At 35.8% G+C, this 26177-nt stretch overlaps 1 protein-coding gene across 1 annotated transcript in view; it reads right to left on the bottom strand.

Annotated features, from left to right (window-relative positions):
* Nucleotides 1-26177, bottom strand: part of eys (eyes shut homolog) — a 380525-nt gene that overhangs the window by 333733 nt on the left and 20615 nt on the right. Inside the window, exons 5-11 of the mRNA XM_041251458.1 lie at nt 24084-24198; nt 15504-15663; nt 13780-13884; nt 11679-11818; nt 10021-10184; nt 4424-4677; nt 428-532 (exon numbers count right to left, since the gene is read on the bottom strand). Coding sequence (XP_041107392.1) covers nt 428-532; nt 4424-4677; nt 10021-10184; nt 11679-11818; nt 13780-13884; nt 15504-15663; nt 24084-24198 — 1043 coding nt within the window. The remainder of the gene's footprint in view (nt 1-427; nt 533-4423; nt 4678-10020; nt 10185-11678; nt 11819-13779; nt 13885-15503; nt 15664-24083; nt 24199-26177) is intronic.

Genomic DNA, 26177 nt, shown 5'->3' with positions numbered 1-26177 from the left:
TGGGGAATAATAGCCATTTTCTATACTTTTGAGGCATAAGCAATTAGGAAATAACACTTACTACCCAGGAACAAAAATTGTGTTACATAGTGTAATTATAGTTGCATTTTCGTTTCATGAAACTAAATTAATTAATTGTAACACATTCACATTGAATTAACCTGACTAAGCATGTTCTTGTAATAATAAAGAAATGGATAATATAATTGGGAATTTCCTGACATATAATTTTTATATTATTTTTTCAAAGTATTTTTTAAGTAACTGTTATAGCTGTCATAGTATAAAGAACTTTTTATTTAGATTTTTTGGGTGCTTTTCCAGAATTGTTTTTCTTTGAAACAACATTTTATCCATTTGAACAAATGCACACACTAAGTTCATGAAATTATCTGTTTAGTTAAGTCTTATTTAAAAGCATACTTACCAAGTGGGCAAACACATCTGAAACCATTGATGAGATCTTCACAAGTGCCTTCATTTAAACAAGGTCTGGACCAACAGTCATCTATGTTTTCAGAACATGTCCTCCCTGAGTCAGAAGACAAAAATTCATACAGCACCAATTATAATCTTTGAAGATGTTGGGCTCTGTTCACAAAGCTCTACAATGATAGTTCTAAGTTTTATGAATGAAAGAAATACAATATTATAATTGTGTTTATAGAAAAAATGTTTGTCAAAAGTATCACTGCAGTCATGTCTATATACTACACTATGTGCTCACAAAACCTATATTTAGTGAACTCTTTATTTTTGTATTGTGTAGAAATGCAATTACTAAAGTTATATATTGAGGTTTGAAAGCCATTTAAATGTCCTTAGTTGTCAGTAAATGGTATACCTGTAAAGGCACACAGTGGGTAACTGTTCACAATGTGTTTGGTAGTTTGGACTTCACTGCAGTGGCAATATAGTGTATCCTTAGTTTTCCATTTATGCAGGAGGTAGCTGCATCTCCCATGTGTAGTTCTTAACCGGTTAAGTGTGGACCAATGTCTCTGCAGAAGGGAGAAAACTAGCGACTCCTTTGTCGGTTCTTCAATCCGGGGTTGAATTGTGGAGGTATGAGGCCAGAATGGTCTTCTAGACTTGAGGTGGTCTGGCGGAGCAGACATGAGATCTCGGCAGATTGGCAGGTCTGGGTTGGCAAGGATCCTGTTGTATTCTTGAATTACAGCGGTGTCTCACCAGATATGAGCAGTTGGGATGTTAGAAAGTGCTCGTAGCCAGGGGAGTGGTGTTGACTTGAGAGTGCCGCTAACCACTCTCAGAGCAGCTTTGATCTGGGTATCAACCAATTTCAAGTTTGGGCTGTTGCACCAGCCAGATGCCTGAACTCTCAGGACATCAACCGAGTGAAATTATCATACAGGATGTTACTAGTGGTCAAACAAAATGTCTGATTATTTTAAAACTCAGAGAAACCTGTGAATTGAATATTTTGTGTTATTTTATTTAGTTTCTCTTCTTTCTCCCACTGAACGCAATTGATTTTTTTCTTTGTATTTTAATTCTTGCCATTTTTAAAGACATCTCCTTAAATAGTTCTGTTACTGGTCTGAGGTTAATTTGTTTCAGACTTCTGATCATTGTTTGGTTGAACATCCATATCTTTATTTTGAATGTATTTCTTCTCTGTTATACTGTGTTTTATTCTAGAGAGAGTGATAATGCAATTATTAAATTAAGCTCCCAAGCAGGAATATATTTTTTCCATGTAGCTTTGTATGTACATGAAAACTACAAGAATACTTTTTTCTTTCAATATTGTGTTCTGTTTCCATGGCAACATATTTCTATATATACACTGAACAAAAATATAAACGGAACATGTAAAGTGTTGGTCCCATGTTTCATGAGCTGAAGTAAAAAATCCCAGAAATTTTCCATTTAGCACAAAAAAATTATTTCTCTCAAATTTTGTGCACAAATTTGTTTACATCCCTGTTAATGAGCATTTCTCCTTTGCCAAGATAATCAATCCACCTGACAGGTGTGGCATATCAAGAAGCTGATTAAACAGCATGATCATTACACAGGTGCACCTTGTGCTGTGGACAATAAAAGGCCACTCTAAAATGTGCAGTTTTGTCACACAACACAATGCCACAGATGTCTCAAGTTTTGAGGGAGCGTGCAATTGGCATGCTGACTGCAGGAATGTCCACCAGAGCTGTTGCCAGAGAATTGAATTTCATTTCTCTACCATAAGCCGCCTCCAACGTCGTTTTAGAGACTGTGGCAGTACATCTTAACCAGCCTCACAACCGCAGACCACGTGTAACCACGCCAGCCCAGGACTTACACATCCGACTTCTTCACCTGTGGAATCGTCTGAGACCAGCCAGTCGGACAGCTGGTGAAACTGTGGGTTTGCACAACCAAAGAATTTCTGCACAAACTGTCAAAAACCGTCTCAGGGAAGATGAACTGCGTGCTCGTCGTTCTCACCAGGGTCTTGACCCGACTACAGTTCGGCGTCGTAACCGAATTCAGTGGGCAAATGCTCACCTTCGATGGCCACTGACACACTGGAGAAGTGTGCTCTTCACGATGAATCCCGGTTTCAACTGTACCGGGCAGATGGCAGACAGCGTGTATGGCGTCATGTGGGCGAGCGGTTTGCTGATGTCAACGTTGTGAACAAAGTGCCCCATGCTGGCAGTGGGGTTATGGTATGGGCAGGCATAAGCTACGGACAAGGAACACAATTGCATTTTATCGATGGCAATTTGAATGCATAGAGATAACGTGACGAGATCCTGAGGCCCATTGTCGTGCCATTCATCCGCCGCCATCGGCCCCATGTCGCAAGGATCTGTACACAATTTCTGGAAGCTGAAAATGTCCCAGTTCTTCCATGGCCTGCTTAATCACCAGACATGTCACCCATTGAGCATGTTTGGGATGCTCTGGATCGATGTGTATGACAGCGTGTTCCAGTTCCCACTTATATCCAGCAACTTTGCACAGCCATTGAAGAGGAGTGGGACAACATTCCACAGGCCACAATCAACAGCCTGATCAACTCTATCTGAAGGAGATGTGTTGCATTGCATTAGGCAAATGGTGGTCACACCAGATACTGACTGGTTTTCTGATCCATGCCCCTACCTTTTTTTTTTTTTTTTTTTTTTTTTAAGGTATCTGTGACCAACAGATGCATGTGTATTCCCAGTCATGTGAAATCCATAGATTAGGACCTAATTAATTTATTTCAATTCACTGATTTACTTATATGAACTGTAACTCAGTAAAATCTTTAAAATTGTTGCATGTTGCATTTATATTTTTGTTCAGTGTATGTATGTATGTACACACATACACACACACACACCAAATGTACTGCTAAAATTGTGGTATCTAAATGTATTCTACAGTATAAATATCAATTTAAAAATAAATAAATAAATAAATAAATAAATAAATAAATAACCTTCATTAATCATACAGGCATATGCTACATGTTTCACAGTGACATCATTGTCAGTATCTAGAAATCCCAACAAGTCACTGATTTCATATGTTCATAGTTTCTTAGAGCATGATTCCTAGGTAACTGGCTAATTCATATTACTATGCAAGTCCCATTCTGCATTACCCTAGTTTTTCTTGCTCTGACTGTTGCCATCCTTTTTTTTTTTTGCTGATCTCTCTCCAATTCTAATAACCTAACCAGAACTGGATGCAGAAGGTCGGCCCTGAAATTATTTTCTTTTGGTATGTACTGCCTCTTAAATAGGTAAACGTGTTCATAATTGGCATATATAATTTTATTTTCCCCAATTATGTATAAATAATCAGAATTTACAACTGCCAAAAGTCATTCTCAATAGGAAGCTTAACAAATGAGGTTGAACCTTTTCTGCCTATATCAGAAGAATAGTTATACAGTATAGCCCAGGCTGAACACAATTAGAGTTCTCCTTCAGTTAAATCCTAATTTGGATGGATCAGAAACTAGCAGAAAACAGCAGGTCTTTACTTGACAACTGTCTAGGAACATTGCCTGAAGCCTGCTATTACAATAAAATTGCTTAATTTGACAAAGAAGTAATTATGTGTTCTACTTCAGTTTATTCCTCAAACTTCAAAAAAAGCATCCACGTTACTCATTTACCCTGTAGGTAGAGAATAGATACAATGAATGGGTAATTTTTTTTTTTGCTAAAAATACTCAAAATCTAAACTCCGTAAGCCATGTAATTAATGTGCCAGTAGCGAAAGGTTTTGCCATAAATATATTGTTAGAAAATAAGATTGTAAGCATGGTCTCCATATATATATATATATATATATATATATATATATATATATATATATATATATATATATATATATATATTGATATGAACCAATTTAAATTAAGGTGTAACATGAAATAAAAGTAAGTGCTTCAGCACAATCTGTTGCGACATACCTTCAAATCCTATGGCACACTGACATGAGAAATCACCAATTAAATCCACACAGGTGGCTCCATTTTCACAAAGTAAGCTGGTACATTCATTAGTCTCTGTTTCACAGAAGTGTCCTTCATATCCAAGCATGCAGCGACAGGTGTAATTGTACAGCTGGTCCAGACAGGTGCCATGCTCCGAGCACAGGTTTCCAATGCAGTCGTCAATGTCAATTTCACAGAATAATCCAGTAAAGCCATCAGGACATATACACCTAACGGTACCAAAACAAATAAATCACATTAAAGTGATTTGTTATAAAGCATAACAATAAATAAATAATTTGGATTACATACATTTTGTAATGGTATACTACTTGAGTTCTGTATAGCTAAGCCAAAAGATTTGCATCACCCTACACAATTAACAAATTTTGGTTCTTAAAGTCAAATGAAAATCTACTAAATAATGATACATTAACATATTTAATTACATAATGCTTTGTAGTTTTCTGTATACTTGATGAAAAACATAAAACATGAAACACTGTACTACTATTATGGCATCTGGTAGACCTTTGCAATATCATTTTGTAGTTCTTGATTACATAATGTTCAATAAAATATCTAAATTACGTTCACAGAATTTTAGGATTGAGGAAAAAAAAAACATTTGGCCATAGCTGTATATTATCTTGTTGGTTTCTCATACAACTGAAACTAGTAGCTTGACCATAACTTTTTATGATGATTACAATCTAGTTACATCTAGTAACATACTCATAGGTATTTTATGCAACCGCTACAAAGTCAACGTAGACAGAAGGTCCATGTTGTGTAACATGTTCAAACTACTTTAGGGATGTCCCTCCAAGTCAAATTCTGAAACCCTCAAAAACAACTTGCAATTACATTAAATAAAGAATTAAATCAGCTAGAAGCGGATAAAGACAATAGCCCCTGAAGATTTTTGCCACTTAACTTTACAAAAATATATAAATTTCTAAATGAAAACCTACTGTATTGCATAGTATTATCCTAAACTTTAGGTCATATGCTACTGTAGTTATTTCTCAATATAATACTGTATCCTGTACAGAATCACAAGATACTGTTGCTGTATTTGACCTATATGACTTTTTATCTATGATGCTGAAAGTCAAGCTACTAGTAGCTGTAATCTGTGAAAAAAAAAAAAAAAAAAAACGCAGATTACTCGTAATATGGTTTCTTCGTAAAATGATGAACTCCACACAGTGTTAATTGCTGGTCTCTATGTTGCTTGGTCAGGAGGATTAAACTGATCTCCTACCCAGAAATCATGGATTTAATCTTTTTCTGTGCCAAAACCCACATCACTACCAATCAATGTCCAAATTTCAAAAATAAGAACAGTAAAGAAGAGGGTAAAGGAGGGTGGGATATACAGTAGGCATGTGGAGTTCATAATCCTACGAAGAAACCATATTACAGGTAATCTTCGTCTTTTTACCTCGTCTGATGAACTCCACACAGTGTGTACATATACCAAAGCACTTAGCAATAGAGTGGTGGTAAAAGTTAGTAGAGGATGATAAGGCATACATAGAGTAAAGTAGGCTGAAAATAAGATTTATTAAAGCTGTAACACTAAAAAAGGTCTCGGAGGAGGCCCAGGTAGCACAGTGGCAGAAGTCCTGTATTGGGCATATTTGAGTTTTGCTCCTATATTACCCCTACCTTATCCTGTGAGTTTAAATGGATACTGAGGACTCTTTCCTTCCAACTGCAACACAACTTGATGCAGGATGAGATGCAGATTAAATGTATCTGTTTGGAGACAGATGTGCCCTGCTTTTGTGATCCCTCTACTGAGAGCACAATCACTAGAAATGCAGTAACATTTTTCTTTCCTATAGCCAGGGTCTGGTACCTAAATAGTTAAATGCCGGCTGAGGCTCCCTTGGGGTTTCCTTGGAGTGGTAGCTTCACCAAACACTATAGCAACTGTAGCGTGGGACCTACAGAGTGAAATTCCCAGTTATATAGCATGTTGGAGATTGCAGCAATGTGAACATTGATGGAGGGTAGGTAGAATCCCTGACTCCAAGTCATGCAACAATTTTGGATCACACAAGGATGACTTCTCATTCATCTGTATGATCTAAAATCTGAAAGTTTCTGACCGTTAATTTAAAATGTGTTTATTTAATCCACTGACCAAGTAGGGTTTGTACTTGTTAAGATAAGTAGAGCTCTTCAGTATTTGCCCTCCAGTCTTCAGGCAGCTATCATCAGCTGTAAAGTATTGTGGAAAACATGGTCCTGTTCTAGACAACAGATCACAGCACCACAGTAGGTGCAGAGCACCGCTTCCACTATTTCCAGGATCTCAGAAATCCAAAACCTGTAGGCCCAGTGAAGAGCTAAAAACAAGTCTGCCTCCCAATTTACTATCCAAATATAGTTGGCATATTGTCAGGGCTGAGTATGCCTACATATCCCAGTCGACAAAGGAATGGATTGGATTGTGTGCCATGTCTAATCCATGTTGAATACTGGAGCAATTAAAGTGATAAATGGTGTTCCTTCGTAGTAACAGAGGGAAAAAACTGGAAGTTGAATAAGCCCTGTAGCATATCTTTTTCTGGATAGTAATGTCTATTGATTTAAGTATGCCCTTGTTTTAACTGGCAAATGGTTTTCAGCACATGGAAGATTGCTGCAAGTCAGGATGATCTTTGTGAAGGTGTTAGTACTTCTCTGATAAGTCTCCTTCAAAATTGCCACCTTTTGGGTCCTGTTGTAGCTCCCAAAGAAAGATTGATGTTGAGGGAAACTTGTTGCATGTGGTGAAGGTGCAATCTTCTCCAGATAGGTGTCAATCCACCCTCAGGTGGCGTAGCCAGAAAGAACTTCAGTTTTTGCTGTTAAGTAGAACTTACACCTTAAGATTTTAAGGGAAAAAAGTCCTCATATGTTTAGATCTGGCTATTGAAATGGACAGGATGAAATCCTCCTTAAAACAGTACAAGGATATCTGTATGCAATGACTTACCAATGTGCTGTTATTTCATATGGCAGGCATTTTAAAGTTATAGGCAATATATGTTTGGCCATTAAAGTTAAGAGGATGGAATCCTTCTAACAGCATCCACATATCTGTATGACATTATTTGACAATCTTTTATTATTATGTCATTTGAGATGCCTTAACAAAGCAACTTTAGGGTTTTAGATCAAATCTATGCTTGGTTATTGCAAAAGAGAGGATGCAATCCTTCTTAAAACATCATCAATATATCTGTGTGTAATTTACCAATAATGTATTATTATTTTATCTGGCAGGTACTCTTTACAAGGTGATTTAGCAGAGAACAAGGCAAATATGTAGCCCATTAGGACTCTGGACTGCCGTATTTATAATTATTTACAGGTACAAGATCCATACTCACCTATTTGGGTCTGTTACTTGTTTAAGTCTGGGTCTTTACCTTGGGGAACATTGTCAGAGCAGAAGGAAGCAAGTTTTATTCCAGGACAACCTTGTACTTGGCTTGATTCATGCGTCCTTCACAAAGACAAATCTGCCCGATTCCAGCCTTTCTGAAGCACCCCCACATGAGTCCAATTTTCAGCTTTACCCAACACCTGGTCGTCTAATGGTTAGACGGAGACCTGGAGAGACCTACAAGCCACAATATCTCGCACCCACTGTGAAATGTGGTGGGGGATCGGTGATGATCTGGGGGTGCTTCAGCAAGGCTGGAATCGGACAACTTCGGCATGAATCAAGCCAAGTACAAGGTTGTCCTGGAAGAAAACTCGTTTCCTTCTGCTCTGACAATGTTCCCCAACTGTGGGGATTGTTTTTTCCAGCAGGACAATGCTCCATGCCACACAGCCAGGTCAATCAAGGTGTGGATGGAGGACCACCAGATCAAGACCCTGTCATGGCCAGCCCAATCCCCAGACCTGAACCCCACTGAAAAACTCTGGAATGTGATCAAGAGGAAGATGGATGGTCACAAGCCATCAAACAAAGCCGAGCTGCTTGAATTTTTAGGCCAGGAGTGGCATAAAGTCACCCAACATCAATGTGAAAGACTGGTGGAGAGCATGCCAAGACGCATGAAAGCTGTGATTGAAAATCAGGGTTATTCCAGCAAATATTGATTTCTGAACTCTTCCTAAGTTAAAATATTAGTATTGTGTTGTTTAAAAATGAATACGAACTTATTTTCTTTGCATTATTCGAGGTCTGACAACACTGCATCTTTTTTGTTATTTTGATCAGTTGTCATTTTCTGCAAATAAATGCTCTAAATGACAATATTTTTATTTGGAATTTGGGAGAAATGTTGTCAGTAGTTTATAGAATAAAACAAAAATGTTCATTTTACCCAAACACATACCTATAAATAGTAAAACCAGAGAAACTGCTAATTTTGCAGTGGTCTCTTAATATTTTCCAGAGCTGTATATATTGTTGTTTTGCTCTGTGGGCAGTGTTTTTGTTCAAATATTTTGTTTGTTTGTGTTGTTTAAATAAACGGCACTGCAGCGCCTTTTGAACTGCAATACTGCCTGTGTGTTTTGGTTACTGCATCTGGCTTGATGTCAGCCATCCTTTCACAATGGTATAAACCACGATGGGACATGTGGTTCTCTTGATATATACCACGCCTGGGGTGGTGTGGTATATTTCATTAGAACCACACAGACCAAAATGGTTTATACCACTTATAACATGGCTACCTGTCATTTCAGGGCATTTAAATAATTAAAACACATTTTAAAACAAAATAGTGTCTTTCATTTTTACGATTATTATATGGTATTTGTTGTAAAACTAAGTGTTTGAAATCAAGTAGAACTGGTCTCTCATTTCAACCACGCCTCCCTCTATGGTCTGTGGTACTGGCAGCCAATCGGTATGGGAAAGAAGTGTACAGAGTCAGTGCTTCATTTGATTTGAGAGGGCTGTATAGTGGAATTGTGTTTAAATTTGTTTCACTGTTTGTTTCACTGTGTCAAGAAAAGACTTGGGTTGTTATAATTTAAATAAAATAATTTTTGGAGGGGGTAGGAAAGTTATTATTTATTTATTTATTTATTTTTAAACGTGGTGAAATTATAATGTAATATTTTTGCAAACAGCTTAGCAAGATGATTGTGTATCATGCATGGTTGCAGCACTAGGCTCCAGTTAGGAGCTGCACTGCAGGCTGTGTGAAAGAGGAAAAACGCTGTCTCACCGAGGGTTGGGATTTTAGAAAAGTGTTTATTTGATTTTAAAAAACTTTTTTTTCTTGTTTAATAGTTATGGTGGCTCCATGACTGCCTGTGTTTAGAGGTTGCAGTCATTCCATGTGGTATTATTTTAGCATGGTGTAGCTCGCAGTGCTGTTTTTTTTCCCCACAATCACAATTATTTATATTTATTAAAAAAGGCAGCGTTTCTCTGCTTTGCCTACACTTGCATCAGTAAATTCATTGCAGTTTTATATATATATTAGACACAGACACACACACACACTCACATAGTGAAACAAGAGATTCTCAGCAAAGCACAAGTATGTGTTTAATAGATTTAGGTCTTGTGTTGTATTGGGTACTTTTAAAAAGAAACAAGGTACCTGTACTTATTGATGTCATCTTCACAAGTAGCTCCATTTTGACACCAGTGCTCTTCACATTCATTTATGTTTTCCAAACAGTTTTTTCCAGTCCATCCAGGTGGACAGACGCAGTGGTAACTCTCAATTTCATCTATAAAGCAGTGGCCTCCATTTGCACATGGCTATGGACATAAATAAAAATAAATTAAAAAAAAAAAAAAGTGAAATCAACAGAGACATAGAAGGAGACCTGAACAAATGATGCATAGATTGCAACAGAGGGTGTTATTCATTTTAGGGGGGAAAGCAGGGAAGTATCAATTTGGTAATAGAAAATGGATCCGTGGGTGTGCTGGGGGAGTGGATATCAGGATTGTTGAGGTTATGCTTTTGTGTTTGAATGAGTTGATTTGATTCCACCCTTTGGGATTGAGTGGTGCTGCCAGTGCTAAGTTGACAGTTTGTTTGGCAGCACTTATACCCTGTTTGAATATGCTGGTTGGGAATGGAGGTGACTGATCAGCATAGAGGGGTATGATATTGAGATAATAAATTAAGACAAACAGTGGTGGGTTTAAAATACAGATGCAAAAGCAAAATGCAATGCCTGATCTGAACAGTTTTTATTTTCAGCAGCAAGCTTAAAAAAAAAAAAAATACTGATGACAGCAGTCATAACTATATATAAATATACAAAACACTTTTTGGAAACCATCTTTGCAATATAATTTGTTATACTGTACATGTATTTGTACGCAGTTGGGATTTGGCAGCGCTATTTCTGAAATTTACAATACACACATTCATAAATTCTCAATCTACTAGAAGGTTCAGATTTCCTGTGTTCTCTTGGATTTGATATATTTGATATATATATCATCACCATCTTTAGCCTTTTTCAATACACTGCTGGATGAAGGCCTCCCCAAGAGTATCCACTCACCACTTTGTCACATTTACATATCTTTACAGATATCTTTAGATATATCTGTTTCACAGATGTCTTAAATGAATTTGATTTCTTATTTTTCCATCTAGTTTAAGATATCTTTAAACATTTTTGATATCTGGAAATTTATAGATATCGTCAAATATTTAGAGCTATCTATAAAATATAGTGTACCCTACACTGTATTCCTTTCATTATTACAATGTTGCATTTAAAACTACTGCCACAGATTACTTTTCAAGTACAAAATTTATTGTAAAGTTTGGATTTTGAAACGTTTAAACGTGAGCATAGTATACATTTGACACTATAACAATTGTATTGGTACCTACAAGGAAAAATCTAATTTTTATTACCAAATTTAGCATTTACAGGCTAATATAGTTCTCCCCAAAGGCAAACGGCAACATTTATTTTTCCTCAGTGCTTTGAAATATTATGACAGTTTAAGGCATGAACCACACTGCTAATGCTTCACTGAAGCATTTATCAGTTCAGGATAAACACTGCCAGGGGACTTGCACACTATTGCTGATAAAGAAAAATCACAACATTGTAAACCACATGTTTTCAAGGTAGTACTGTTGGGCTAACTTGTTAATGGTACTGATTCACATACCAGTAATGCTGCAACTGGAAATGTATTATTTAAGTGGCAACAACTGGTTAATATATTACCCTTTTTTAAATTGTTTCACTCTCTCTCTAAGTCCTTGTAGCTGCCTACCTTGAGGTACTCTGGGCATGGTGAACGACACGTGTACTGCAGTCCAATTGGCAGGTCCACACACAGCGAGTCAGGAGGGCAGCTGGAGTTCAGAAATGTACAAGCATCTAAATCTACCTCACAGTTTACTCCTTGAAAACCTGTAAAAAATAGAGAAAAGTTGAATTAAAAGGGGAATATGATAATTCCCTGCATTTTCCTAAACTATTACATGATGATATAATAACGACATCTAATAAAAGTAATATTATTTTTGTTTAAATAATGATGCATACTTGCAATATTCATGGAGATACCAATGATTTTATTGATAGGCTCTTCTTGCATATATCTACAGTAAACAAGTCTAGAGGTTTGCTTTGATTGCCTAAGGCAATTACTGCCTGTCTCACCAGCATAAACCAATACATGTGGTTTCCAAACTAAACCATGTTTCTGTTACAATATTACTCCTCTTCTTGTAACCCCATTTTATTTTTATCTGGAATAATAAAATAATTGCTGTAAAATGAGCAATAAATTAATTATTAACTCGGAATTGGTGTTATTTAAGAAAAGAAAATGAGGGGAACTTTGCACTCAAATCAGAAAAGAAACACTGTTTTTAAATGGTATTTGAAAATGCTAGGTTTCATAACATACTGCGTTATTATTGATGGCTCATGTGTCTTGTCTAGAGTCTCACTAATATTATTAACTATTAAATCTGATTTAGGTTATGGGCCACTAAAGTATGAATTGTTCCAAATTATTATGATTAGGGTGTACTAATGACTACCAATTTAAATTCAAATGCAGTTTTACAGGGATCCAATTAACTGTACAAAAATGATCTTGGGGCTGCTTTTTCAGTTGTCTTTTTTTAAATGTGCTGGGCCCCCTCGCTAATAAAACAATCATGGAAAAAAAAAATAGGTCAATAAAATTAGTACGAACATCTATTTCAAAGTCATGCTGACATAGTGGAAATTTAGGAAAATAACATATACTGGCCATCATTTACAGTATAAAAATAATTAATTTCTTAATTACCAGTAATGCAAGTCGTTGTGGGAAACAGTATATACGTTATTGCCTATTTGACTGAACTAATAAGTGTTAATGAACCATTTCATATTTTTCACTGAAATAATTTTAAAGCATGTAATGACACAGCTTAGTTGGCACCTTGTTATGGTAAGCTGGAGCTCAAATTCAAGACTTGCATTATATAGTAAATAGGAATTTAAGTAGGTATAATGGACCAGTATGAAAATAAACATTACTCTTTGAATTGTTAGTCTAATAGAGTGGTTCCCCAAACCGGTCCTAGGGACCGACTGTGCCTGCTGGTTTTCATTCCAGCAGCGCTCTCAATTACTTAACTAGACCCTTAATTATGCTGATCATTTGCTTAATTAGACATTTTTAATTGTTTTCAGCACTTAAACAATTGCATGGTTCAAGTTACTTATAAAATGCTATACCTAAATTGAAATATGCAACTGTTAAGAGCTGAAAACAATTAAGGTCTAATTATCAGCTTGCTTAATATTTTTTTTTTTATCAAGGTAGGGTCACAGAACATCCAGTCTTTAACTTTGTCACATCTACTGTTGTTCGTACACTGCAGTGTTTTCTGTTACCCACTAACACTTCTCTTTCACCATAAAAATACTAAGGTGCTGTGATTTATTTATTTTTTTTCTGTTGGGATTATGTAATGATAACTATACTGGAAGAAATTGTATGTACAGGTTGTTTCTTTGTAATACAAATTATCAGAACAAAAACTGGACAGCTAATGCATGAAAAAATATTTCCAAAAGTAGGGTTTAAAATATGGTCATTAACAACATGTTTTTATTACAGTCTAATTCACAGAAAGGATGTATTACAATTGTACAAGGAAATGTTAAATACACCCTACCATTATATATTAAATTGTATATTCATGTCAACCAGAAAAAAAATAGGATGATTTGGCAAATGAAACAATAAACATGTCAAACAAAATACCATCCCAGTTACAATGTTCTGTGCCAAATACCCTAGTATGATGAGATACCACAATATTGTATAAGTTCGTAATGTTTGCTCTGAAAGTATGAATCTCACTTACCTGTGGGACATATGCACTTGTAGAGTCCAACAAAATCACTGCATGTTCCCCCATGTCTACATGGATTGGAAATGCATTCATTTATTTCTGTTTCACAGTGTTCTCCTGTAAAATAGAACACAAATGATGTGACCAAACACATGAGATTCAAATCCCTTCCCTTTTTTTAAATGTCCTTCAGTAGAATACACAGCTTATGTAAGTGGAACATAAAAACAGGCAACATCTTGTTACAAACCTTAAGATTGCTGTTGAATAGCTTGTCACATTAGAACTGATATATACAGTGGTTTGCAGAAGCCTTCACCCACAACTAATAATGTCACATAATTTATGCACAGTTTTTCAAACACACTTCAACTCAAAGCTGTAGTGATTCAATTGAACACTGTTATCAGGAGGTTAAATGTCAGCAAAACTTGCAAAGAAAATGTACAAAATGACATTTACTGGTTGCATAAGTATTCAGCCCCTTAAGTCAGTACTTGGTAGAAGCACCTTTTTCAGCAATTACTGCTAAGAGTTGTTTTGGATAGGTCTTTACTAACTTTGCACTGTAGAATGGTCACTGTCCTGCTGAAATGTGAATTTCCTTCCCAATTTTAGAGTCTTGGCTGATTCAAACAGGTTTTCCTCAAGGATTCGCCTGTACTTTCCACCATCCATTATCCCCTCTATCCTGACAAGCTTCCCAGTCCATGCTGTCATAATGCTGCCACCACCATGCTTGATAGTTGGGATGGCATTGACTGGGTGATGCGCAAGCCCAACACTGCACCAGACGTAACGCGTAGAATTTAGAACAAAAAGTTCAAATTTTGTCTCCTCTGTCTGCAGTATCATCTACATGCTTTTATTGCAAACTCCATATATGCTTTAAGGTGAGGCTTTTTGAGTAATAGCTTCTTTCTTGCCACTTGATCATTTTGCAGCACCTTCGTGACGTCAACTGTTAATCAGCACAATAAAAAGTCACTGCACCTGCTCTATAGAGTTTGTCATTTTTCAATCACATCTAGTGAATTTTATCCAATTTCTTTTGATGCTCAAATATAAGTGATACATTACTTTTCATATATGGCTCACATTAGCTGTGACCAAAAGAGACACTTATTGCAAAGAGGGAGATTTTTTTTTTTTTTTTCTCTGCACACACTTCCCCGCTCTTCTGTTACCAGGGGAATTGGGAAGCAATCGGCACAGCGCAGAAACAAAGCAGATGCTAATAAAAGTTTGGTGTATCAATACAAAATTAAGTTTAAAAAACGTCAAGAAATAGACAAACAAGCGTTAAAAAAAAAAAAAAAAAAAAAATCAATTGCCAAAGAAATTAACTCGTAGTGGTGTGCAAACTTTAAATGCCATCCCTTTTTTAGCATACATTTTGTTGCGCTGTCCCCCTCCTCCCCCACCGACACACATATTAACCCTTTGAGTACCGAGTTCTAAAATGCACTGCCAGTCCTATGGGAGTGAGTTTTTTTCTTTTCTTATGCATGCGCTTGATTATTATAAGTACAACATACAAACAAGCTGAAAGCTATAAACTTTGTTAAACTATTAGAACTATCCCCATTAATTAGACATGCGTGTTGCAAACTGTTTCATTTTACTGTGTTTAAAAAAAAAAAAAAAAAAAAGAGAAAAAAAAAGACTAAGAATCACACATCTCCCCAATTTAAATCTCAGAAAACCTTTGACAATTTTAAAATAATGAGCTTTACCCGTAAAACCAGGGAGGCAGTTGCACTCATACTGTGGATGTCCCTTTGGCTGGCTAGTGTCAATACATGGTGCTCCATTTCTGCACCTGTCCGGATAAATGAGACACGCATTCTCCACATACTGGCAGAATTCCCCTGTCCATCCTGGAGCACAAAGGCACTGTATAAAATATTAAAAGGTTTATAAGAAAGGCATCATGTAAAGTAAAAATAGAGGTCAGTTACAGTTTTGGGATTTTAAAACTTAGTTAGTGAAAGCATGCACATTGAATTACCTATAGCATTAATCATCAATACAAATAGCTGATTGCCTAGTGTACATACTGGAATACTGTATGGATCTACTGGCTGTACAAATTAGATGATGATCATTGACAATAAGGCATTGCAAGAAAAGGGTAAGCCATTCAGAGCTTATACTAGTATAATATTTAAATTAAATAACAGAAGAGTGAATTCAGGTATGGCACTCCCACTGTCATTTCAAATACCCTTCTACCGATACAAAATACTCATTTTGACTGGAGTTGAGGTATATAATGGAAACCTACAGTCCCCGGGGGGATATGGTGTCTGACAGGGGCGGACACTATATTAGCATGAAGAGACAATGGTTTTACACACAACATTATACATCCAGTCTATATATGATTTATTAAACTTTAAAAAGACATTATTAATATGTGACCTACTGGGGTAATAAAAACTTTCCTCTGAGAAAAAAAAAAACACAAATAGCACACTCTAGAGAGCATTCTTAATCTTGGACTTGTGCTTTAATTGTAATAATCATCTAGGCTGCTTTCATTAAAATGCTTGATTTTCTCGTGTTTGTTCTATTTGTGAGCAATTAATTTAGTCCTTGAAATGTGAAATGGTATAACATGAAAAGCTAATGTCTCTTGTATTTCTCAAAAAGACTTTAGACATGAATATTTAAATCGTGTGATACCTGTGGCATATTTGTTCATTATTATAGTTAAAGTAATGGGTCCTAACACCAGGAATATGTTTACATGCTGCTGCTATACTAATAGTGGATTTAAAATAATACAAAAAAACAAAAAAAAAACAAAGCATTGAAACAATTATTGCAAGCTTGTTTTCTGAGAACTGCTAAAATCCCCCAAAAACACTGTTTATCTTTAGCATCGTTTTAGTGTTTACTTCATCACTAGTGTTAGCATCACGGAAACTGAATCACAGCCTTACGTTATGCAGTAACAAAGCACATGTATTCAACTTTTAAATAATTTTATATCACACCAGATGTTAATTAAAAACATTTTATACTACTTTTCTTTGCAATGGTATGTCCACAACAATCAAACCAAATGGCTGGATCTGTGGTCCTAGCTTACAAGTAACTATTAAAACACGTCTACTAATGTCACTGTGACTTTGCCTGTAGTCTGGTTATCTTAGATTTTTTTTTCCTGCTGAACAATACAGAGTAACACTGAAAAAACGTGTTGTAGAAATTGGTTACAGTGTGGATTTGTGTGTCATATTTTAAAACTGTCAATTTATTACTGCCTATTTTTTAAGAGGTAAATCTCCTGTTAACTTTACAAAACTAGAAGCAAACATCTAAGTTATATATTTCAAGTCCTCTTAAGCACTCTCATGTATTTGTTTTTTTTTTCTTTTCTAAAATTAACGTGATTTTTTCTCCTTTCAAAAAATAGGAGTTCATTAAATAATAGAGGAAACACTTTGAAAATATAGCCCTTAGAAAAAACAGAAGTTTTCAGAAGTTATTCGATTTTATTTGACTTATTTGATATTCTTGGTCTTTAGAAAATGCAGTGAACTGGCCAGCTTTCCAAGCTTTGTCTTAGAGTACATCTTCATGACAGCAATGGTGTTTATGTATGTCGTTTATACCCAAAACACATTATTTCCTGGACAAAGCCAATTAGGATGCATTTTGATGGCATGACATTTATTAGGCCAGTGTTAAATAAAGTATTACCCAGCTAAACCTAGCACAATTCCAATTATTCTTTTAAATAATTGTTTATGTGTATTTTGATTTATACCTAACATGTTTTTATGGTAAAAACATGATTTACTATTGTTGAGCTTGTCTAATAATTTTCACTCTAATTATTGGGCTGCCTAATACCCAATATGTTTCTGAATGAGTGATGTATTGGCAGTGAGGTTTCATAGGGGGCTATCAGCAAGGTCTGGTTGTAATATACAGTAGTAGAGGACACAGAAAGAAAAAAACATAAGAAAATAATAAACTAAAAAATCAGTGTAAAATGTTACATGGTTCTGGAACACTGCATTAAAACGCCTTTCTAACCAAACATTCATTCAAATCCAATAATATAATGAATTGCACTGTTCTAAATTGTACTGGGTTGCTAAATCGAAGCAGAGCTTGATATATATTCCCCAAATTCAGCTTTGTAATTTAGGTTTATTAGTACGGGTGGGCACCAATATCAATATTGACGTGATATTGATAATTTACATATTGTGATATATCGTGGGATAAAAAAAAAAAAAAAACTTATCATGTACGCTTGTTATATTTCTAATACTGCTAAAAATGTGAACGCAGCATAATCAAGTTTATTTTATATTAAGATACAAGAAACTCTATACATACCAATCATTGTCAGCCTTGTAGGCAAACACCACTGACTAAAGTATTACTTAAACATTTTATCTCATTGATTGGAATTAGGTACCAAACACTTTGCATGCTCCATTAAGTACTATTGCTACATGTATGGAAAGCCAAATGATCATTCAGAAATATCTCAAATTAATTTATATATACTGTAGCGTGCAAAGAGGAAGGCATCAGCAGGGCTGGTAGGTGACAATCACACACGAAGACATGAGCCCCATATAAGCTCCTTGCAGGCACTTTTGTACAGTGGTATCAGCGCTATGCTTTAGTGCGAGAGTTCCCGGGTTTGCACCCGCCCTCCGCCTGTGTGTGGATTGCCTCACCCTGTGTGATGCGCCTGCCTGTGTTAACTGAGATCTAAATATGTAAAGATAGCTATAAATAATTAAGATATCTCAAAAACATTTACAGATAGCTTTAAATTGAGCTTTAAATGTATGTAAAATGCATTTTCAGATAAGTTTAAATGAATATGAGATACCTGCATATGATTCCTTGTATAGTATACCATGTTCTCCCCGTCTTTTTTCTGGAGCTCTTTATCCAATAAAATTACGAATCACTAACTAAAAAAACAGTGGTTCTGGTATTGAAAGTTGTGAGTAACATTACTATCAGTGTATTTTTCTTTTTTCTTTTAAAAGAATGTGTAGTTCTTATTTATGGATTTGTAATATATGTTAAATCTTAAATACAAGGGCAGTCTTTCACTCTAATCCACGGGTCTTGGTACCAGATGCACAAAACAAATTTAAAACCTGTATTTATGGCCACAAATCATAGGATGCACTTTTGCTGTCAGCTGTCGTCGTCAGCATTTTTACAGAAAAAAGTGTTATCCTTCTTAAAGTAGTTCTGTAGATCACATGTAGAATCACATATGATTGTGTAGGAGATTTGACTACAAACATTTAAAATGTGTGCTGGTTATCAAAAGAAGAGATAAATGCACAATGAGATGCTAATGTGTATTCCACAATAGTAGAAAAGTTAATAACATGCAGTGTTCTGCGTAATAAAAAGCAAGTGATGGATAAATTATATCTGTACGTGTTGCAATCTTTTCATTAGTCTACTGTGATATTCAGAAACTATAGTGAAACATATCGTGCAGGTACCAAAGGCATCACTGCTTTGATCATGAGCCATCAAATATGATAATTCTCTATACAGTGGCTTGCGAAAGTATTGACCCCCCCTGGCATTTTTCCTATTTTGTTGCCTTACAACCTGGAATTAAAATGGATTTTTATTTGGATTTCATGTAATGGACATACACAAAATAGTCCTAATTGGTGAAGTGAAATGAAAAAAATAACTTGTTTCAAAAAATTCTAAAAAATAAATAACGGAAAAGTGGTGCACGCATGTGTATTCACCCCCTTTGCTATAAAAGCCTCTAAATAAGATCTGATGCAACCAATTATCTTCAGAAGTCACATAATTAGTTAAATAAAGTCCACCTGTGTGCAATCTAAGTGTCACATGATCTGTCACATGATCTCAGTATATATACACCTGTTCTGAAAGGCCCCAGACTCTCCAACACCACTAAGCAAGGGGCACCACCAAGCAAGCGGCACCATGAAGACCAAGGAGCTCTCCAAACAGGTCAGGGACAAAGTTGTGGAGAAGTACAGATCAGGGTTGGGTTATAAAAAAATATCAGAAACTTTGAACATCCCACGGAGCACCATTAAAGCCATTATTACAAAATGGAAAGAATATGGCACCACAACAAACCTGGCAATAGAGGGCCGCCCACCAAAACTCACAGACCAGACAAGGAGGGCATTAATCAGAGAGGCAACAAAGAGACCAAAGATAACCCTGAAGGAGCTGCAAAGCTCCACAGTGGAGATTGGAGCATCTGTCCATAGGACCACTTTAAGCCGTACACTCCACAGAGCTGGGCTTTACGGAAGAGTGGCCAGAAAAAAGCCATTGCTTAAAGAAAAAAATAAGCACACACATTTGGTGTTCGCCAAAAGGCATGTGGGAGACTCCCCAAACATATGGAAGAAGGTACTCTGGTCAGATGAGACTAAAATTGAGCTTTTTGGCCATCAAGGAAAACGCTATGTCTGGTGCAAACCCAACACCTCTCATCACCCCGAGAACACCATCCCCACAGTGAAGCATGGTGGTGGCAGCATCATGCTGTGGGGATGTTTTTCATCGGCAGGGACTGGGAAACTGATCAGAATTGAAGGAATGATGGATGGCGCTAAATACAGGGAAATTCTTGAGGGAAACCTCTTTCAGCCTTCCAGAGATTTGAGACTGGGACGGAGGTTCACCTTCCAGCAGGACAATGACCCTAAGCATACTGCTAAAGCAACACTCGAGTGGTTTAAGGGGAAACATTTAAATGTCTTGGAATGGCCTAGTCAAAGCCCAGACCTCAATCCAATTGAGAATCTGTGGTATGACTTAAAGATTGCTGTACACCAGCAGAACCCATCCAACTTGAAGGAGCTGGAGCAGTTTTGACTTGAAGAATGGGCAAAAATCCCAGTGGCTAGATGTGCCAAGCTTATAGATACATACCCCAAGAGACTTGCAGCTGTAATTGCTGCAAAAGGTGGCTCTACAAAGTATTGACTTTGGGGGAGGGTGAATACTTATGCACGCTCAAGTTTTCTGCTTTTTTGTCTTATTTCTTGTTTGTTTCACAATAAAAAATATATTGCATCTTCAAAGTGGTAGGCATGTTGTGTAAATCAAATGATACAAACCCACAAAAAATCCATTTTAATTCCAGGTTGTAAGGCAACAAAATAGGAAAAATGCCAAGGGGGGGTCAATACTTTCGCAAGCCACTGTACTTTCTTCCAATCCGCTCGAACCCCCCTCCTTATTTGGATGCAGACCCTTTCCTAAAGAACCCAGGTCTTTTCACAAAACTATCGCAGTTGTCAATAAAACCCAGATTCTCTGAGGCACACCAGTCTGCCATGAGCTATTGAGAGAAATAGTTTTACTTTCTGAAAAAGTGATTTAAAATGATTCTTGAGTAAAGAATAGTAGATGTATAGCTTGCGGTTTCTGTAATTATTATCATAAAACCGGTAACATTCCATCAAAATTATAACCAGAACTATCAGCTGTACTACTGACAGGATCAAAGGAACTGATTTGTAAAAGGATTAAGTCCTGATTAGGTTCTTCTTGGATGTAAAAAGGATTATATGTCTGTTTAATCCAAATCACATGAAATCTACTATTCACTTTTATAGTATACAATTCTTCAAATATTGAGCTTACGTTAATATTTTTTGACTGTTTCTGGAGTGAAGCAATGTAGTGGCATATGTAAAGCCACACAACTATTAGGCTCAAAAAGTTTTCTGAAAACATTAACAAAAGACAAAAAAATGTGTGAATTAGCAATCATACATTTGATGGCTGGGGTGAATACTACTAACTAATGTTGCATTCTTTATTGACACTGTTATGAACTTAAAGAGTAAGTAGCGGGGTTGCGAAAAGTATAGTGTTATACGTCCCACATGTTGCTACAACTGTTTAAAACCTACCTGTAATGTTTCTTTTCATTGTTAACATCCTGACAACTTTTTCACACTTATACACTCTGTTTATAAGAATCACATCCGCCGTAGATGATTTGATTCTTATAAGCAGCTGATTCTTAAAAGCGGACCGATATGATTACTAGGGTGAAGTGCTGCAGAATCAATATGTTAGTTTGAGAATTAAAGCTTTGTTCCCTGAAGTGTAATGGATTGACCACTAGATGTCATGAGTTCCTGCATATATGCACAGGGACCACACAACGTATTGTTTAGTTTGTGCTCCAACTGAAAACTAGGTTTATTTGGTTTGTTTGTTTTAATAACAGTTGTTTACCCCTCCACACTGTCACAAAAATAAAACCAACACCGGTTTTAAACCTTAAATCAAGACTCCAGCCTTTCTACACTGCCCTCGGCCATGTCACATTACAATTAGCAGAATTGCCTCCATGTGTCAGCGGTTTAAATACAGTAAACAAATGTCAATGGTACTCATTCACAGAGGACAATACATCAAAATAAGTCCTTCTGTGTAAAGAACTTGTTATATGATCACGATTACGTTTACTCAAGGCTGCAGAATCCTAGTTTACCTTGACAATCAAGCGTCTTGTGAGGGTGCCTAATTTAACTGCCCTGCAGTGTTACGTGTAATGGCCTTTGAATTAAAATGACATTACAGTACAGTACAGTGCATTAAGCGGAGATGCAAAACTACGCAATTCCCCTCCTGCTCCTCCTCCTCACCGCGCTACACTGCAATCCCACTCCCTCTACATGCATCTCACACAATAACACTGCTGTACAAAGTATCTATTCAATGAACGTGTTATGTATTCAGTGAACTTTATTGAAACTAATTTTCACTAACAGTGGGAACAAAAAAAACAATGCAGTGGTGCAGTCACCGTCTGATTACAAACAATCATCATTGCACTTGATCAAGTAACATATTACATGTAGTCCGTTTTTCCTGAAATTATTCTTATAAGCAAACTGCTTTATTCTTACCAGCAAAATATTTTACATTGATCGATATAAAATTATGTTGTCCCAGTGGTTTTAATCACTATATGTGGTTGATTCTTATATCGGTGAATCTTATAAACGGAGTATGCTGAAACTTTAAAATCTGTTCAAAGCTGTTGTCAAAATGTCTGCTCTAGTGCATTGGGGTTTGAGATCTGTTCTCTAAATCACTGCAGGAAGAGTGGTTAAAAAAACATAAGTTCTCTGTATTTTCTGTTTCGTATCACATAGTTTCTTCTGTGTTACCCATTTGCCAATGTGGACAATAATCCTTGCACGTTAAGGGCACTAGAGCGGACATTTTGGAAAGTTTTGAAACAGACTTTAAAGTAGTATAAAAAGTTGTCAGGATGTTAACAATGAAAAGAACAATTACATGTACGCCATTTAAACAGTTACTCTTTAATGTACTTTGTATTTATCAGAATTCATTAAATGTCTGTAACATTCTCTTTATTGAATGACCCTATAAAATGACCCATGCCTTTTATTATGCATTTTTAAGGATTTACAAATGGCACTTTCAATGACTTCTTGAAGTGATTTTCATTAGCATCAATAGCAATGACTCTACAACCTTCACGCTTGGTTGGAATTGCTTCAAACTAAAATATTAATATAAAATTATTATTGAAAAGATGTAAACTAATATAATATTGCTTTTAAGTAACATTAAAATTAAGTTTATACTGTTAACATAACTTTTTATTGAAATTCTATTTTCTGCTCTTGAACTGAGAACCTTGACAATTCAAAATGATCCAGTTTTAGCTATCAGATACAAACTCTCAAGAGGAAGCTTAAGAAAAAAAAAGTTCAGAATTATTCTTTAGAAGAAAAATGCAAATGGTAAAGCACATTTTATTTTTGTGTATTAGATGATTTGTAGGGTATTAATAGCTAATTAAATATTGATTTTAAATGTATTCACTGTTGTGCACAAAGGTCAAACTACCATTTGACCTTTGAAAGTATTTATTTTTTCACTGCTTAGGGTAAATAATTATTCTCTCTGTTTGAGGAATTACATTCAAGTACTATGTTACACTTATACTTCTTAGTTCATTTATCACAGCAGTGTCTTTGGGAAGGAGTATTTGAAGGAATTGTTGAAAATGCCACTTTGACTATGAAATTCTTCAGTTTACCCAATAATGATGAACTTAAATACAGTTGCTGTGGAAATGCATGAACAAAAATCTATATTGCTAAAGGTTGATGTTTGTTATACTATTTTAAATGAATACATTTCTCACATGTATTTAGAATTTAAAACATACACTAACACATTCTGTGTGCTTTAGCTGTCAAAAGCCTATATTTTCTGAGGCATGAAATTAGTTTAGCATGTACTAAAGTACTTACACTATATCCTCCAATTACGTTGAGACACAATCCTTCATTTAGACAGTTGATGCTGAGCAGCCTGCAGTCATCAATTATATCCTCACAGTTCTTCCCAGTAAACTTTCGACTGCATCTAAACAGATACAAGAACATTAAAAGACAGTGATTGTCCTAAAAGTTAGTCAAGTTTTTGAAAAACCATGTAATGAGAAAATAATGTTCACTTAACTTTGTTTAAAAAACAAAATTAATTTATTTACATCTTTAAAATATTTTATCAAGCACCTCTACTGTTCATTATCTGCCACTTATGGCCCTCCATGTCGATCATTAATGCTTAATTATAAACCTAATGCAATTCTGGACACTAGCTCTGTCAATCAGGATACATTATTGCTGATCTGCATCTCACTGGTAAAGAACTCTACTTAAGCAAAAAAAAAAAAAAAAATCATTGATTTTAGTATTCTGCTACTGTAATTTGAAACTCAAAACACTGATTTTTGTTACACGGTTAAAAAGAGTCCTCTTACAATATAACATTGTATTCATAGTATATTTGCAGTACAGGTAGAGACACTAGCAGCAGCAAAGATGACGAGAGAGGCATGAATACATAATTGAATGTGACTGATGTAAACAAAATTCAGCATCTTGAAAAGTATATTGGTAGTACACAATGAAACCCCATAACTTGGGGTAACAGAATGATAAGGTGCACCCCTTTCTTTTCAGTTTGATCTTTTAAGAATCATAAGGTGGCACAAAGGGTGAGTGAGTGATCCCTGCAGTTCTTTCCCGATACTGTGTGTGTGTGTGTGTGTGTGTGTGTGTATATATATATATATATATATATATATATATATATATATATATATATATATATATACATATACACACACACACACACACACACACACACACACAGATCAGCAAGCATAGTAGATATAACTACTATGTTTATTAGTAAAATGAACAGTTTTTGTGCTTTTTATTTATTGTTGTGTTTAAAATGTCTTCTTAATTCAACACGAATGATTACACAGTTTAATGGGAAAGAGTGCCACTTAAAGCTTTTTATTATTATTAGATAATAGTGAATTGCTTATTTGGTATGGAGTTATAAAAAGTTGAAACAAGAAACAATAAAACAAGAGTTATAGTGTACACACCCTACTTATTTTAATAAGTTTGACAGACCTGGGCCAAAGTTCTGCACAATTATATTTAACAAGCTCAACAAAGACCAATAAAAGCTCTTATAACGGCTGCATCCCACAGTAGGGTTCAATCCTACACTACTATATAAAGATCACACAGATCAAAGATGGCATCTTCAAAGTGAACAGCTTGTCAAACAAGCTATAATATGTAAACAGACGTCTAGCTGTCTCAGGGCTTGGCTCTCTATGCAAAGTTTGGTGCAGTTTGATGACGGATTGCCATAATAACACAACTAAGGGAGGAATAGCGTAGAATTTAACATAGCTGATGTTGGCTACTCAAAGAACACTGGGGGAATCTAGCATCGCCAATGGAGGCTGCAAAGGGGTTACATAAAGTCTGTAGATTTAGACAGGGTTTATTAGATTATTCTCATTTTTCAAAGGGGAAGTTTATACGCACTCTTCAAAAAAAATTCCTTAAAGATTTGTGATCAATATCTTCTATCTGCAGTAAGTACCAAAGCCTCAAAGGAATTTATTTAAATGTTCCCTATAGTCTGAAGGTCAACAACTGAGATTCAGCAAGCCATATGCCATGTCTATCTAGATTATTTTCCCAGATTCAAAGCAGAAAGTGCCTGCAGCATTCTCTTTTGACAATTTCTCGAAGTTATCAGAAAACACATTGGGTGTTGCTATGCAAATCTTTCCAAGTTATAATGGGAGTCGCAGAGAGAGCAACCTCAAAAGTCAAATACAAAACACGTTGGCAAGACATGAAAATTACAGTATTTTCTATTGTACTTTTGGACTCAATCATGCAAAAAAGCAGGAAAGAATGTTGAAATATGTCTCAAAGCAACAGCAATATACTGTTCCTATAGAAAGTCTACACCCCCTTGAACTTTTTTCACATTTTGTTCGGTCAGTGCCTCAGAGTTTCATG

The sequence above is a fragment of the Polyodon spathula genome, chromosome 5 (assembly GCF_017654505.1).
Source record: "Polyodon spathula isolate WHYD16114869_AA chromosome 5, ASM1765450v1, whole genome shotgun sequence".
Lineage (NCBI taxonomy): Eukaryota > Metazoa > Chordata > Actinopteri > Acipenseriformes > Polyodontidae > Polyodon > Polyodon spathula.
Note: the sequence above shows the minus strand (reverse complement) of the source record. Positions and strands in the feature narration are given on the sequence as shown.